Source organism: Benincasa hispida, chromosome 11, assembly GCF_009727055.1.
Source record: "Benincasa hispida cultivar B227 chromosome 11, ASM972705v1, whole genome shotgun sequence".
Classification (NCBI taxonomy): Eukaryota; Viridiplantae; Streptophyta; class Magnoliopsida; order Cucurbitales; family Cucurbitaceae; genus Benincasa; species Benincasa hispida.
Genome location: NC_052359.1, coordinates 40375188 through 40392209, shown reverse-complemented (window position 1 = coordinate 40392209; position 17022 = coordinate 40375188). Strand labels below are relative to the sequence as shown.

Below are 17022 nucleotides of genomic sequence, written 5' to 3'. Positions count from 1 at the left end.
AAAAACAGGGTGAGTGGCCAGAAGTAGTGCTGAGGCAGAGTATAGAGCTATGAATCTGGGAGTGTGTGAAGAAATCTGGTTGCAGAAGGTTTTATCTGATCTTCACGAGAGTAGTCCTGGGCCTATGAAGCTGTATTGTGATAATAAGGCTGCCATCAGTATTGCAAATAATCCGTACAACATGATAGAACTAAACATGTTGAAATTGATAGGCACTTTATTAAAGAAAAGTTAGACCGCGGAGCTATTTGTATCCCTATGTACCTTCAGTCCAACAAATTGCCGATGTTTTTACGAAAGGGTTATCGAGACAGACGTTTGAAGCTTGTATTAGCAAGTTGGGTCTTGCCGATATCTATGCCCCAACTTGAGGGGGAGTGTTGAAATACGTTAAATTAGCCCTAAGGGCATTTTTGTCTTGCTCTGATACCATATTGAAATAGGGAAAGAAGACAACACAAGGAGTTTACGTGAAAAACCCTAATTCGGGGAAGAAAAACCACGGTAGAAAAGAACTTATTATTTTTATGTCTTGTTTACAATAGACCCAACCTTAGATATAAATAGAATAATGTGAAACCCTAATTTAGCAAATATAGTAAAAATACAAAAATGCCCTTAGGGCTAATTTAACGTATTTCAACAAGCCCAAAATGCTCCTAAAAGGCTTTGTCCATTATCTTATCCCAGCCCAACGAAATATTGTCATGTTGCATAAGATATCTCTGAAGAGGAATCAATGACCTTAAAAGAAAAGGCAACTAGTAGTCTCAAGAAAAGAGCAAAAGCCTCTAATAACCCTTTCTACTGATAAATAAGATGAATGGCCAGTTTACAAGGGCAATATCTTTGATTACCCATCAACGAATATGCAAAGAATAAGTGAAAAATATATAAAGATTGTTCTGTTATACAAGGTTTAAACAATGATACAAAATTAAGCCTCTAATACGACGTTTTGCTCTCTATATTCATATGGAGGAGGCATCAAACTAAGCGTATTGGCAAAAAGATCTTCACGTCCAGATGGAGGTTCTGCTACAGGAGCATCCAATACATAATCTGGAATGGCCCCAAGTGTTTCCTCGAAAAATGACTTGATAGTCTGCAAGGCCCAATAGCAGTTCACTTAAAAGCCATGCAGCCAAGCATTTAAAGGTGGGGATATTTAAAGGACAGAAAACCTCCGTAACAATGCAAGCAAAAAATCTCAGTTGTTAATAGAAACGTGAAGTTTTAATACTGATTTGAATTATCCAAATTTTAGTAAAACTAAAATCAAAATGAAAAGTTCACAACTGTTGAAAGGAAGCAGAGCAAAAATGTCATGCATTCAGATCAAAATCCACTAGGATGAACCTACTCTCTTCCAGCATATTTTAATACCTTGCAGTGCTGAAAGGCGGCATCAGCTTTACGCTTCCACGGACCATTCCCAGGATCCGTATAAAATAGGTGAAGCAACGGCTGCAGCAGAATCAAAGAGAGCTCAAAGTTACAAAAATGCAATAATAGGAAGCAACCTATCAACATCCTAGGTAGTTGATAGAGGGACCTTAGTCTGATCAATCAACAAGTGTCTATAACTAATCACCATACCATCTTATGGCCACCCTAGAGATCCAAAGTGCAATAATTAACATTATAAATTGCAAATCTTCAACCATCAAATCCACACGGTCTAATCTCGTGCACAAATGCTAACCCAACACCTTAACATATAAGTCCTACTCCCAGCACTCCTCCGTAATGCCACATTAGTGGTGGGAGAAGATTACAGAGTTCATGTCGCATACTTAAACTTACTGAAAATGAGTAAAGTTAAATAAAACCCAGACCATAGGAGTAGTTTAGTTATAGACATATGTCCAGATCTCAACCCCACAATTTGAAACAAAATAGTTAACACATGTCATACAAAAGAAATAAGACCAACTAAAAACTTGGGAGACAAATATTGTGAGTAAAAAATTTACCAAAAAGCTGCAAGCCACCAACAAGATCTTACCTTTATAACATCTCGTATGTTTGGTTTATTTCCATATCTACCCAAAACAGAATCCCCATATACTTGATACTGTTCAAGGACCTAGGAGATGGACAAGTATGCAACTAAATGAGACAATAGTCAACTTTCAAGCAGAAGGATCCATTCCACAGCTAAGTTTATCATTGTACCTGACGACGTGTGATACCACTGCTGGGAGCACCATAAATTGCAGTGTCTACATGTCCTAAAGTACGCCAAGGGCTATGGAGAATAAATAACAGCAATCAGTCAAATTAAGGTATGGCATAACCAACTCTGATGAAAATATCCATACATACCAAGATATTGTTGAAAAATACAGAAACTCAACCTAACTAATAATGTTAGTGTGATGATTATTCCATCTGTAGTAACTTGAATTTTAACAAGTTAAAAAAATATTAAAATTATAAATAGTGAAAACAGAAAAAGAACACTTTTTCTCATTGTAATAACTTCATCTTAAACCCGACCACCACCGGCAGATACAATCAGATATTACAGAAGAATTCTAATTTTTAAGCATGGAACACAAAGGTCATATTTCAGGTCTTCTTATACTGAAAAGGTTGGAACTAGCTGTGATTATAGAACTGTCTTATTATCATACCTTGAAAAGAAGCAAGAATTTGCCTACGTTTACTGGTAACAAAAAGCAAACAAAGGAAAGAAAATATAATAATTTCCAAAATGTGCATAAACATACTTCTGGTAAGCAGATCGGCCCATCATTACACCATGGGCTCCTAATCTCAGAGCAGCATTAACCTGTAAACTCATTCAAAATAAATTAACATTAATTTATAATTTGCAAATTTATCAAATGTATGCTGCAAATTTCACAAGGAACTCTCATTCCATTGAAAGCATCTCCCAATAAACAAGTTTTGGGTCAATAAGCCGCATAAAGTAATCATTGAATAACTATAGTCCAATGCAAGATATTGAAAAATAGAAATGCATCCACCACACCTTCGTTGTATCAGTGGAGACCATATCATGTAAAAAGACATATTTTACAGTTCTTCTCTTTAACTACTAGGTTAACCCCTGCAGTGATTTTAATGCCTATTTTTATGCTTTTCTAGTTTGGAAAGATCCAATTTCTGATATGTTAAGTCCAGTTACAGCTTACAGCAGAGCAGAGAAGCCCACCTCATCAATAGTGTTAATGCCCCCATTTATTGTGAATCTCAAGTCTGGAAAGTCACGCATCAGTGCATAGAAATATTCATATCTGTGATCAAGCCAGTATTATAATCATAAAAGTATGCTCTTAGCCATTATTTTACAGATTGGTTAAAAATAGTGTATGGTCTATATTGAAATACTTGAACCAAAAAACAAAAGGCGCTCTTTAAGCCTATAGAAAGTTATTAATAAACGTACTTCAGAGGAGGAATAGTTCGATTTTCAGCTGGGCTGATACCATTGAGCAGTGCCTTGCGGGAATGGATTATGAAATGCTTAGTTGGCGACAAAGAAGAAACTTTGTAAATAAAATCACCTGAAACAAAAGGTACCAGAAGTGTGAGAACAAATTAGCAACTAAGAAGCCACATAATGTAACATCAAACGAGAATGACTTTTCAGAAAGAATATTCAAATCTCCAAGGCCTCTCGAAATTTCAAATATCAAACACCAAGGATCAATTCAAATGTCCTATGCTTGTGTTAACATAGCAGAACTCAGGGACTAGAGATGGCTTATGATTGTAGCCCAAAGGAGTTTCTCCAAAGAAGTTCTTCCATGAAGGCATTTCTTTTCTCTACCCATTATAAAATGTTGTCTTTCTTGAAATGGGAAGAGATGAAGGTATGGGTGGTCGAAGTCTTCTTCCTTTTCTTTTTCTTTAAAAAACAAATTGCAACTTCTTATTCATAGGGTGAAAAAGTATGAAAAGGGGAAGAACAAATCACACCCTAAGAAACTTAACAAAAGCTACTTCAAGAAAGATAACTTTCACATTTGAAGATTATATTAAGAGTTCCTAATGGGATTACATTTCCTTCAAGATCATATCTATAACTTGTAACTTTACCAGTTCATCCACTTCAAAGAGTACTCAAAGCCACTTTTAAGCACAAGAAAGATAAGTTTCACACGAGAAAGGACACAAGATGGCAAATAGCAAGAAATAATCGTGCTCCACAGAAGGAAATGAATAAAGAAATGCTAAAATATAAAACGACAATACCAATAGACATCACTATGTCATATATAAGCAAAGAAGTAGTACTCGGTGCTTTCTATCAAGAGAAAAATGACTAGAACCTTACAAAGTTCATTATAAGAATCATGGTCATCAACGCCAATTCGACATTTCACGCTTACAGGGGCATCAGTTTTAGCAGCAATTACTGACATGGCTTCACCAACAAACTTTCCTTGCCAACATGACAGACCTAGGTTAGACAGCTGAAGAAAATAAAATGTGCAAGATGACTGAAATCAAAATATAACCAGCACACAGCCAGAAACCTTAGGATCCAGCATAAGGCGAACACCAAAGCACCCATGTCCAGCCACCTTTGGACTTGGACATCCACAGCTAAAAAATATATTTGAAAAGTATAGAGATTAGAATTTATAAGAAACTAAGACTGAAAGAAAATGAAGAAGATAATTAAAGACACACTTCAAATTAATTTCATCGTAGCCGTAAGGATTGGCAAGTTCAACAGCTTTTGCAATGTTATCCAAATTGTTTCCTCCAATTTGCAGGACAATGGGATGTTGATCTGGAGCAAATGCTAAGAACCTGTCCTGTGCAAAATAAATGAAGATTACATGAAAAAAATGGTCAAAACATAAGACTGTTATGCATATCATAAGTAACTCAAGTATGATCATGAAAGAGAGAAATATGCCTCCAACACCTACCACATCAAATACACAAGTTACAATGGTAGCAATAAGATGGTAAGTTGGTAACTCTTCTTTGAGAAAAATAAAGCACCCAAAATTTCTTCACTCTCACCAACCAAATATTAGTTAAACGTGAGAGAATCCTAGTCCAGTGCGCATACGTCTATTGTCTCTAATAAAAAAAGGTGAGAAAACCCTAGTCCAACTTGGCTGACAAGTGACAATGAAATAAACAAGATATGAGGTCAGGCCAATTTGGAAACTAAGCAGATCCCCACAATGAAGGGTCAAACATGATCAACTGTCACAAGGTTCAATCTAATTAGCATCCCACAACTTGAAAAGACCACCACACCATCACTCTTGCTGGCCAAATGTCAGTAAAATGAAAGAAAACCCTGGTCCAACTCAGACTTCGCTCATGAAAGTTGTGATATATTGTAGGATTCATGGCCAGGATCTTTTGTTGAGGTAACTGGAGGCAAAACTTCTCAAGTTTTCATAAGGGTGGGGAAAGGGTACAAAAATAATTATTCACTAACCCAACCCATTAACACGGAAGCAATGTGTCTTGTGAGGGTGAAAAAATTGCACACAATTTCAAAAGCCTCGAGTAATAAATGGAAAATCAAGGAAATTGCAAATATGCCTCTTACAACCATTCTTAATAAATAAAAGCAACACTACTGAGTAAATTTGAAGGCAACATTGATAGATAAATTATTGTCCAAAGGATTCTGCCGCAAACTTACAAGATTATCTTTTTGATAAACAATTGTTTCAGCAGCAAGCATCTCGGTGTACAGCCATGCATGCTTTGATATTAAACGAGCAAGAGTTCTGTAGTGATTATCAGTGCATTCCATCATAGGAGCAATACTGAGAAAGTAAATTAAAGTCAATCTCGGTCAATAGATATAACACTCAAGGAACACATATAATAATGATAACAACAATATATGATGCGGAAAACTCGCCTAAACCATGGAGGGGAATAACGTCCAGCAACCATTTCTGCTTCTGGACCTTGACGAAGTATCCGACTACAAGACCAACTAATTGGTTTAGACAAATTCTTTTGCAATATACTGGATGAAAGCCTGGGATGAGTCTTCTGAATGACAGACTGGACAGGAGTCAAAGAAGCTGTAACAGAACATCCAGCAAACTTCATCATCCCTCAATTCATATCACAGTCCGCTCCTCAGAAAATTCTGATCATGAGCAACTTGAATGCTTTAAGAGAGGTGGAATACTCGAAAAAACGAATCAAACAACCCTACATGTTCAATTACTCAACAATGCAAAAGCTAGCTAACAGTCTGAATGAGAATCAGGAATAACAAATTGGCAAACAAGCACAAACAGAAAAGAAAACTTCGGCTCCCCACAAAAGGGGAAAAATAGTTACTTTTAAGTTTTAACAAGCACCCTTAACAGAGACAACCATTTAAACAGAGAAATACTACAAGCATAGACAGAATCAAGCACCATTCACAAAGCCAATAGACAGAATAGCAGAGAGACGGAATGTTTTTACGCAATTAAGGAAGGGGATAGAGTGATTGGCAGTTGGCAGACACAGTTGCAGAGACGAAAACATGTAACAGGCTTAAATTTCAGGTTTGTACAAGATGAATGTTAGGGTTTACATGGAGATATGGTAACCAGGGCGGCTGGAATTTGACAACCTCCACTTCCGGCGGTTGGCGGTGCGGCGGAATTCAGAGGGACGAAGATTGAGCGGCGGAGAAGAAAGTGGAGAGGAATGAAAGGCGTAGTATTCGGATTTTATGGCCATCCCGGTCCAAATCTGTTCGGTTTTTTTTCTTTTTTCTTTTTTTCTTTTTTTTTTTTTTTTTTTTGAGCAATCCTTTTTCTTTTTTCTTTAGTTTTGTAAATTTTCTTCATTTTCCTAATAAGCTTTAAATCATATATTTTTTAATATTCTTTTTTTGAATTTGAAAACTTCTTTTCTAAGGGTTAATTTTAAAAACTTTTTTTCCAAAAAAATAAAAATAAAAACTTACAAGATATATAGTTTTGGGATATTTTTTTTTTAATTTGGTTAAGATCCCATAAACACTTTAAAGCGTGGAAAACTGAAAAAGGAAAAGATAAGATAAATCTAAGTGGATATTATGAACTTAAGTTTCAAAAGCATGAAATCAAAAACAAATTCATAATTAGATAGTTGTAGAATTGAATGGAAAAAAAAAAGTGAAATTTGAATTTTTTTTATTAATTTAAATTTGCTAATTTATCAACCATGTGGTAATTGCATTTGATAGCATTTTTAGGAATAATAACCAAGTGTATAACATCATTTAAAAAAATTACAAATATAGCCAACTATCATTGAAAGATTCCTACTAGTGATATGGTCTATCGTTAATGTACTCTTACTAGTGATATGGTTTATCACTGATAGACTATTTAAATTTGGTCATATTTATAATTTTTTTTAATATCTATATTTATAACTTGTCCCATAAAAAATAAAGGATTATATTGTAGAAAAGCATATGAACATTAGGGAAAATAATAATTTTATAAAACCTCAATCTCAAAGGTTGATTCCTCCCTCTTGCATATTCACTTTTCATTTGTGTGACCCTTTCCATTTAGTTTGAAGTCACATTCCAACTTTGGTAAAACCATACAACTTGTGAGAGTGAGAGCACGAGAGAAAGGAGAGAGAGGAAAGGGAGCTAGAGGCCCAATCGACGTGCAAGAGATTCATTTTCATAACTTCACTAGAATACAACTTAAGAAAATCTTCAATTTTTAAAAGTAGGGGAAATTTCATTTTCTCCCTAAAGTCTAAGTCATTCATCCAGTGAACTTACGTTAGGATTGTTTCAAAAGTACTACTAAACTTTAAAAAATTTCATTAATGTTTTTAAATTTGAAAAAGATTATCTAGACTACCATTACCATCATCGGAATCGTTGAAATTCTTCCATTTCAAATATGAATATTCAAAGGATCGTACCTAAAAGGTGATGCGATGGGAAGAAATGAAACATCTTGGTTAATGGACATGGATGAATGGAACAGATTGCTCTAGTTAGGGTCTCCGTGTTTTGTAAAAACTGCAGAACATTAAGGTATGAAATGGAAGAAGAATGCCATTTTATGCTAAGGCCAAATTGAAGAAGAAAATTATTGTTGAGGTGGAGATTGGAGAGTGTAGTTGTTTAAAAATGAACGGGGGAGAGAGAGAGGATGGAGATTTTTTTTTTTTTTTTTTTTTTTTGCTTGGTAATTCCAGCTAAAGAATTGAAATCCATAAATAATGAATGAACCTTGCTTGTGTTGGAAATTAGTGATTTTGATTTATTTGTAACATAAGTAGATTTTCCTTGATTGCTTTTATTTAATCACTTACCAAATTTCGAATAAGTTTCTTTTCAAATTTTGATATTGGTATGATTTTGGTTTGAATAAGGTTAGACAGGTCTATATCTTCTTCCCATGTTATTCTCGACGAGGCATTACCATGGTGGTCCTCCAAGATTTGGTGTTGCTATTACTAGATTTTGGGATGTTAGACTTTTGCATGCACAAACACTACAGCAACAATAGCCTAATATTGCGAGTAACTATAGAATTAAGTAATCACCAATTTGAAGACATTGAGTTTGAAGGGGAAAAAGCTGAAAGAGTTAAACAAGATGCAACGGAAGTATCAAGGGTCCATAAGCATTCAAATTCACTAATTTTGGCAAAAACTAAAGCATGCTCTTCTAAAAAGTGGGTTTTCAGAACATACATTTGATGAACTCTCCAAGAAAACGTCTGTTCAGCTGCTATCTTCACTTGATATCAACGTGAACCACCTCAAAGTCTTCCCTACTATTCTCTTGGAGCTTTAGGCAGAGTTGTGAGACTCAAAAACAGCTTGAAGATGTGAAGAAACAAGAAAAGCTCACAGCAGCCCAACTGAAGAAACAGTTTCTTCTTCAAAAAAATTTCTCTTAAAATTCTGTATATTCTTCTTCTCCAACAACTCTAATCTTCTTTATATATTTAGATGAACATGCAAAGAGATTGAATGCATGACTTGCAACTCATGCTTGGAGAATCAAAGTAGAAAAGATAATGGCTTTTGTGTGAGCATAAAGATGATGGTAATGGAGAAAATTCATTTTCCATTTTGTGCAACCTTGCAAAACGTTTTTCCATTTTTTAAAAAAAATAAAAAATGATTTTAAACCATTTAAATTCAAAAATTGATTTTCTTAAATTAATTTCAAAATTTTAATTTAAAAAATTAATTAATTTATGCACAATAATCATATTCATATATTTAAATCATATTTAAATATTTATTCTCTTATTTCATTTAATTTGAACGTTTCAAATTAATTTCTCAAGTTATCCTAAAGTTTGTCCATTTACGAGCTAGTAGGGGGACCTTACGGACCTAAAGATCATGGGCTCCAACGATCCAAGATTAATCAGCTAAGCTCATTAGACCAATCTAACCCTTATTCATTAACTAATGGGTGATTCCACTAAAGTCCATATCTGAACTCCCCTAATGTAGATATATTACGCCCACTTGATATAACCATGATTAGTAAGTTAACCATTCACAGGTTGCTCGTAATAACGGCTGGGTCGATTATTTTACCCCCGAAATTACCTCTTGTTCCTTAAGTTCCACTAATCCCCTAATGAACAATTGGTTTATGATCCAATCAACAAATCGAATCTCTCTCAGGGCAATGAGAGGGTGGGGCCTCTTGTTTAAGACCCAGAATCAGCACTTGAAGGGAACAACCTCTCTATTAACCTTAATCGAGTAGGAGTGAATTCCCTCTTGCACCCTATGTTCCCAACTATTCATCCGGTTTTATCCCCAAAATGGTAAGCTTATTGAGCAGAGGCAATTGGTCTACTCTCATCGTTTGCAGATCAAAGGATAATCATGAACAAATAGGAGTTCATAGTTAGCTCGGGATTAAGGTCAAGTTACCTAGGTCATCGCTTTGAAATAGTCAGTCTAAAATAGTAAAAAACGTTATAAAGTAAGAGTGACTGGTTTCGTGGTTCGATCTTGCACAAAACTCATTTGCACAGGACACCCCCACTCCTCATGTCTCAACATGCACGAATTAGGATCACTTCATAAATAGCACTTCACAACTCTTTGTAACAACTACAGAGTAGGCCGCATCCAATAGTGTTACCAGAATAAGGTACTCAACCTTATTCTTATACTATAGATCATTTTGACTATTTACTCGAATCTAATTCACTTGTATGTCTCCACATAAAGTTCAAGTACACATATAGTAGTCAAGGGACTTAGGTTTATTGAATTTCTTATATATATATATATATATATATATATATTCAACAACAACTTTATTGAATTCTCAGAATAAGTTCTAATGTTTACAAACCACGAGTTTTAGGACATAAAACCTAACAAAAGCTTAGTCCTACGACCAATGAAGATTTTGATTCAAATATTGATCCTAATGTTGCTCTCCCTAACATTGTGCTTTGTAAGCTTTTTGTGAATCATGTTTATCAAAGGTGGCAAATGATATATAGAGTCAATCCCCCTTCATCATTTCTCTCTTGTAAGTTTCAAGATCATGCTAAAAAATGGTGATCGAGAAAAAAAATATTAGGGACTATTTAGGACATTGAGGTGAGTTTTAAAATCATTGGAGATAATACGTTTGTGAAGTTAGAATGTGTTTGGAATGCAGAGTTTAGTTATTAAGTCATGGGTATATCTAGTACAATTTTTTCTAATCTTAAAAAATATGATTTTCCTAGTGGTTGTTTTTGTTTGCTTAACCTTTTAAATTTTTAAAACTCAATTGAGATGTCAAGTTAAAACATTCACATATATTTAATAATTTTTAACATGTAATCATTGTACATGAGATGGACTACTATTATTTCATACAAACAACAAAATTACAATATCTTTTCTTATTAGTGTAATAGAGTGTAATATGCACATAAAAAAAAGTAAGTTGTTAAGGGGTTAAAGTTTTTTTTTTATAGCATCTTATGTCAAATTGTAGGTCAAAGTTTATAATGCATGTATGTTGGCATTAGGAATGCGATCAAAGTCTCACATTCGTTAGATAAAAGGGATGGTCCTGGGTATCAATTCATGGACAATACCATCAATTGTATGAAATCTTTTGGGTTAAACCAAAAGTAATGTCATGGGAGTTTATGCTCAAATGAGACAATATCATATCATCTTGAAGATATCTGGAGATCTACTGTCGTTAACAAGTGATATTAGAGTAACACCAAACCTAACTTAACCATGTCATAGAATCATCAAGTGCCGAACAAAGAAATGGAGAGCCTCAAAAGATACAATTGAAGTAGTACCCATTTGTGGTTGAGCTTTTGAACAACTAGTAAAATGTTTCTCAAAAAGTCATCTGCATTGAATCACTTTTTATAAAAACTTTTTTAAAATAAAAATATAATTGTATTGGGCTACATTTTCTCAAATATATTTTTATACACGAAGTTTGTTTTATTTGATTATATGCTCAAAGTGTTTCTATTAATGTTAAATTACTATATACGACAACCATTAAACACTATAAACTAATAATTTTAATTTTGTATTTTAAAACAATTGATGTGAATTTTCTAGATTTGTTTTTTGAATGTTCATCCATATTTAACGTCCATAGTAAAATTATGTCATTGGTCCATTTTTAAAGGTCAAATATAGAGATGTCTAATTTTCTCGTGGGGACGGGGTGGGGATTCCCCGATTAGGTGGGAAATGGGGGGAGGGAGTGAGGGGAAAATAGTTCCCTATGAGCTATATTGGAACAGGGGTGGGGAGTGCATTCCCCATCCCCGCTCCCGCTTCCGCTTTGTTCTCCATCCTCGTCCTGGTTAGCCTTTATTTATTTATTTAGTATAATTATTAATGTCATGTTATTATTATTATTATAAAAATATTACATTTAAATTTCAAGTTTGATTGTTTATTAGTCAAGATAATGAATATATTTAAATTGCTTAAAGTTAGATTATATATATATAATTTGATTTATATTTATTTTTTTCTAATATTAGGTTTTTTTGTCAAAATTTTAGTAATTAATCTTTAAATCCAAATGGTCATATAAAACTAACCATAAATAATGTAGTGATAGAGTTAATTATTCAATTAAAATTTGCTCACATTAATATTTTAAATTAATTGGTTTTTTTAAAAAAATAATGGGCAAAACTTCACTATCCCTGCCTTGATACTGACGGGAAATTTCACTGGAGAATGAAATGGGGAGCGGGATGTGGAAAATGACATCCCGATCCCGTCCCGTCTTGTGGACATCTCTAATCAAATATATAAATAAAAACTTTTCAAAATTCAAAAGAAATCTAACTCTTAAAAAGTTATTTAAAATATTTTTAATTAAACGTTTAAAAAGTCAAAATCTCTTCACAAATAAGGTCTTTTAACTCTTTGAAAACTATTGTAAAAAAAGGAGGAAAAAAAGGAAAAGAAAAAAAAACTCTTTGAAAGCTATGACATATTTTCATTTCGACCAATAATTTCTCGACATATTATTATTTTTTTAATACTAAAAATCTTCCGCTTCGGGAAATTCGGGCACCAAAAAACACGACAAAATGTTTTCTACCTAAACGACATCGTTCACTGGCAAGGCTAAAAACTCAAGCTTCTTTGTTCTTCGTCTTCCCCTTCTTCCTCTCGCAGAAGCCACCTTCCCTTTCATTACTGCAAAACCCAGAGTTCAAACAGCAGCTTCAGAAGAAGACCAAAAGCCATGAATGCCCCCGACCGATACGAGCGCTTCGTTGTCCCAGAGGGTACCAAAAAGTAATTTCACAAACTCTACCTCTTTCTCTATTCACACCAATTTTCTCAGTTTCTAACATTTCCCCCTTCTCTAGGGTCTCATACGAGAGAGACACAAAAATCATAAATGCGGCGTCGTTTACAATTGAAAGAGAGGAACATACCATTGGAAACATCTTGCGCATGTATGACCCTTTTGAAAAATTGTATATTACTGCTTGAAATTTGTTTTAAGTGGAGTTAGTAATGGTTTTTTTTCCCTCGATGAGCAGGCAGCTGCACAGAGATGAAAATGTGTTGTTTGCTGGATATAAGCTTCCTCATCCTTTGCAGTATAAAATCATTGTCCGGGTCAGTTCATTTTCCCTCTTATTTTCAAGGGAGTTTTGAATAGGGTTTTATCCATGTTCTGTTACTTGGTGCTTGTTTTGATTTGGTGAACAATTTTGAGGTTCTGCATTGGTTCAAGCTGTTGGGTTTAGTAGTTGGCGCTTGGCGGTTTTTAAGTTTAAATTCTTTCAGTCGTCCCCAATGAGGTTAAACTGTCACTTGTTGAATCTTGTGCTAATCAATGAGCTGACAAGGAAGAACGTTCAAGCTTTTGAGTTCAGAGTGATTTAACAAATATTCTCACTTTGACATATGTTCTTTTTCACCCTTTCTTCAGGGAGGTGGTGTTTATTTATTTATTTGGGGGGGGGGGGGGATTATATTCTTTCTTCTTTTTTTTTCAATGAAAGTTGTTGTTTTCACATATATATATATATATTATTTTTCCTTGTTTGTAATATATTGAAGTTAGAAATCACATATTTTGGTTCAAAAGGGTCAAAACTCAAGCTAAAAAGGCTATGCAACTTGGTTTCTCATTGCCCTTAGGACAACCATTAGGATAATTGTTATTTATTAGCAATAAGCCATTGAGCTTGTTAGTAGGACTTCATCATAAACAGATCGAGTGAGTTGGGAGGAAGGAGGCAAAGATTTAGTTTGCTTAGGCCTGGGTGGGAGTATTCAAGAAGGGGGTTCGAAGTACATTGAATACTAGGGGGTCATTGCAGCCCTTCACCCTTTATTTTTATTTTCAATATCATTTCAGTTCTTTGGTTTTTATCAAACTTTTGGAATACAAACTAACTTTTTGAGGGAGATAAGGATAACTGTTTATGAAAGTTCATGCCCCAGAACTTAACTATATGCCTGGTCTTCTGTTGAGAACATGGTTCAATGGGGTTTCAGCAAGATTATGTTTACTAACTTTACTAATAGTGAAGTGTGAAGCAAGTTCTTAAATTATTTTAATTGATCCAAATATGCTTGTGTTGCAAAGATGTAATTTCAAGTATCTCAAATTTCAGAGGCGGGGTTTCTTGTTGTTTGGAACCATAAGGATATCAAAAGCTGGAAAACAAGACATTTGAAGTTGATTAAATTCTTGGTTTTTGATCATTGTTGTGTTCTTTTTTTCTCTCAAGTTAATCTTACATCTTAGTCTTACCTATCTTACTGCATTGTGCTGGCTTGACCACTTACAATCGTTGTATAAAAGGATTGTTTGGTATTTATATTGGTCCTGCTGAATATTACCTACAGATGGAATTGACCTGTATATGATCCATTGCATGTTGCATGTACATAAGTAACGAGGGAACCTGAAATATCCTTTAAGCAAGGAAACAAGATGATGAATTCAACATGTCTAGTCCATCCACTTTACATGTTTGATGGAGTGCTTTATCGTTAGTGTATTAATGATTCAATATGGTTCTAATTTCTAAGAACCAATCTATTTTCCTGTTTCTTACCTCCATATAAATATGCCCAACCATTTTGAGATTTTTGTTCAACTTTAACTTGATGCGACTTTAGTCGCCTTTTGGTTTCGTTATAATTTTTCAGTGAACTACCAACATGATGGTTCTCTCCTTCTTGATATTTTAGTATGAAACTGCACTTGTATATGGTACACAATAAACGGCCGTTGCATTTGAATGATGTATTTTTGGAAATTTCTCCCTTAAACGTCCAAAGAAAGATTATTTTCTTTACAGCCATCCTGTATCTTTTTCCTGTTGGGTTGATATAATGGTATGTATATATTTGGGGTTATCTTTCACAAACTGATTATTACTGCTCTTCAGATCCATACTACTAGCCAATCGTCACCAATGCAAGCATATAATCAAGCCATCAATGATTTAGACAAGGAGCTTGATCATTTGAAAAATGCATTTGAGGTTTGAATTCGCTACTCTGTCTCTAAACTTAGTTTTGAGATCATGCCATATTTAGCTAATAAATGCTCTCGGTGCAAAGTAAAGTGCTGTTGAAATTGATAGCAAAACTCTTATAAAAAAAAGGGAAAAAAAAGTGATAGCAAATCTAATAGAGGTTAGGAGTGATAGAGTATGGATGACTTTGGAAGAAAATGTTATTAAGTAAAAACACATTTTCTATAAGCTCTTTTGAAAAGAGCACTAATTAATTACTTCTCAAAAGAACTTGAAGTATTTAGTAAATATTTTTATTTTATTTATTTATTTTTATTTAATCATCTAACCAAACTCAAACTTCTGAGGAGTGTTTTTAACGAGTTAAAAACACTTTTGAAAGTCATCTCAAATTCATTGTACCATTCTAGAAATTGAGGGGTATTAAGGGAGTGGGTCACTTCATTTGGTTAAAAGTCATTGTGATAACCTTTCTAAGATTTAATAACTTAGTCTTCCGATGTGAAATGTAGGCTCAAGTGGTTGTCTGTGAGAATAATCAAGGCGTGTAGAACTTGGCTTGGACACTGACAAATGTAAAAAAATAAATAAAAACTCAACTTAATGAGGTCCGTAATGGATAACGGTGGAAATGGAGGGATGGAGTTACTCAAATTTCAACTTTGAGTCCATGTCCATGAATAAGTCATGTTTGATGACCATTTGGTTTTTGAGATCATTTTATCTTTCCTAACAAAGCATTTAAACTCATAACTAATTAATAAAAAAAACAAGTTTTTATAACCACATTTTTTCTTTCCAAAATTTGGCTTGGATTTTGAGAAAACACCCTTCAAAAGTAGACAACAAAACAGAGAAACCAAGAGAAATCGATATGTGGAAATTGTGATTATAAGCCTTTTTTATTTTTAAAATTTTAAAATATTTTTTATAGGAAAAATTCTTTGATGAGATGAAATTACAAAAGGGGACCTATCAAATGGATTACAAAAAAAAAAAAAAACTTCTCCAATTGATCACAAGATTAGTTAAACTATAGTTACAATAAGGCGGTTACTGAATATATGCTTACATAATTATGATATTGTAAAGAATGATATCCAGTGCAAAACAGTCTTCACTTTTACAAGTCACTCAACAGCTGTTTTCTAAAACACTAAATCACGACAACCTCAAAACCTGATTCGAACAGCTTTCTTGGGGCTGAAACATTTCAGAATTTTCGAATTTAGGGACTTGAAACTAAGGCACAAGCTGAACTAAAAGTCTAAAACAACATTACTTGAACAGATCGGTTTTAAATGTTGTAAAACAGTATCCTTGAGTTCTAAAATGCTTTGAAACTTGTTTCTTGCAGGCCGAGTTTGCGAAGTTCTCAAGGGACTATTGATTTGGCTTTGAAAAACTTGGTGGAGCTCAGTTCAAGATGTAGGTACAAGACAATGGGTTGCTGACATGAAATGGATTTCCAAGAACTTTGTTTCGTTTTCTTTAAGGTTGCTGAAACCATCTTGTAACTTGCTAAACTCTTTTTGTATGACAGTTCATCTAAATTATATATATATGTTCGTGTTATTAGAATATCCTTTTGAAAGTTTCAGTTTTGTCGGTGTACTTATTTAATAAGGCATTGTTTGGAATAACTTTTCAGGTACTTAAATGTAGTGGTATTTTCTTGTTGATGGCTGTTAGATCTCCATTATATCACGAGATGAAATTGGCTTTTATTTTTTATTTTTTATTTTTTATTTTTACTTATTTTCTTCATGTCATACAGTAACCTTCAAAGAGTGGGGAGAAAGACGTCTTTTTACCAAGAAAGGTAAATCATCCTTCAACCACACTTTGTTATTCTTCTCATTTAGCCACTTTTAACATTTTGATTACTTTCTTAGCAGTCATTTGCTTGGAGGGTTTTTTTTAGGAGAATGGGTGCAGACACTCAAATCTCATGTTTATTTCATAGTTTAATATTTTTAATTATCGGACATCCTCATTTATGACAAGGATTTGTTATTGCCTTCCAAAATTATGTGTTTTCTTTTTTTACCTTTCCATC

At 33.9% G+C, this 17022-nt stretch overlaps 2 protein-coding genes across 4 annotated transcripts; one reads left to right on the top strand and one right to left on the bottom strand.

Moving 5' to 3' along the window:
- Positions 1-765: 765 nt before the first annotated feature.
- LOC120089780 (tRNA-dihydrouridine(20/20a) synthase-like) lies at positions 766-6707 on the bottom strand. Of its 3 annotated transcripts, none has more exons than XM_039047173.1 (13): positions 6551-6707; positions 5876-6112; positions 5651-5777; positions 4669-4796; positions 4512-4581; positions 4310-4412; positions 3419-3536; positions 3185-3266; positions 2736-2797; positions 2179-2251; positions 2009-2089; positions 1387-1467; positions 938-1105 (listed from the first exon to the last, which is right to left on the bottom strand). In XM_039047173.1, the coding sequence occupies exons 2-13, from the start codon at positions 6073-6075 to the stop codon at positions 938-940; spliced, it is 1293 nt and encodes a 430-aa protein (XP_038903101.1). In that variant the 5' UTR covers positions 6076-6112; positions 6551-6707. The 3 variants fall into 3 exon arrangements, with proteins under 3 accessions (XP_038903102.1, XP_038903101.1, XP_038903103.1); XM_039047175.1 differs by having other exon boundaries at positions 5876-6044; XM_039047174.1 differs by lacking the exon at positions 6551-6707 and having other exon boundaries at positions 766-1105; positions 5876-6075.
- A 5860-nt stretch (positions 6708-12567) lies between these two features.
- On the top strand, positions 12568-16643 carry LOC120090162 (DNA-directed RNA polymerases II, IV and V subunit 11). The gene is made up of 5 exons (XM_039047685.1): positions 12568-12753; positions 12828-12917; positions 13005-13083; positions 14874-14969; positions 16321-16643. Exons 1-5 carry the CDS (start codon positions 12701-12703, stop codon positions 16351-16353), a joined length of 351 nt encoding a protein of 116 aa, XP_038903613.1. The 5' UTR covers positions 12568-12700; the 3' UTR covers positions 16354-16643.
- Positions 16644-17022: the final 379 nt, after the last annotated feature.

Excerpts from the sequence above, each read along its gene's own strand:
- LOC120089780 (XM_039047173.1), bottom strand. The coding sequence starts at position 6,075 with ATGATGAAGTTTGCTGGATGTTCTGTTACAGCTTCTTTGACTCCTGTC. Across the intron at positions 5,778-5,875 it reads TATTCCCCTCCATGGTTTAG|TATTGCTCCTATGATGGAAT; the intron begins GCGAGTTTTCCG and ends TTACTTTCTCAG. Across the intron at positions 4,582-4,668 it reads TACGATGAAATTAATTTGAA|CTGTGGATGTCCAAGTCCAA; the intron begins GTGTGTCTTTAA and ends TATATTTTTTAG.
- LOC120090162 (XM_039047685.1), top strand. The coding sequence starts at position 12,701 with ATGAATGCCCCCGACCGATACGAGCGCTTCGTTGTCCCAGAGGGTACC. Across the intron at positions 12,754-12,827 it reads GTCCCAGAGGGTACCAAAAA|GGTCTCATACGAGAGAGACA; the intron begins GTAATTTCACAA and ends CCCCTTCTCTAG. Across the intron at positions 13,084-14,873 it reads AGTATAAAATCATTGTCCGG|ATCCATACTACTAGCCAATC; the intron begins GTCAGTTCATTT and ends ACTGCTCTTCAG.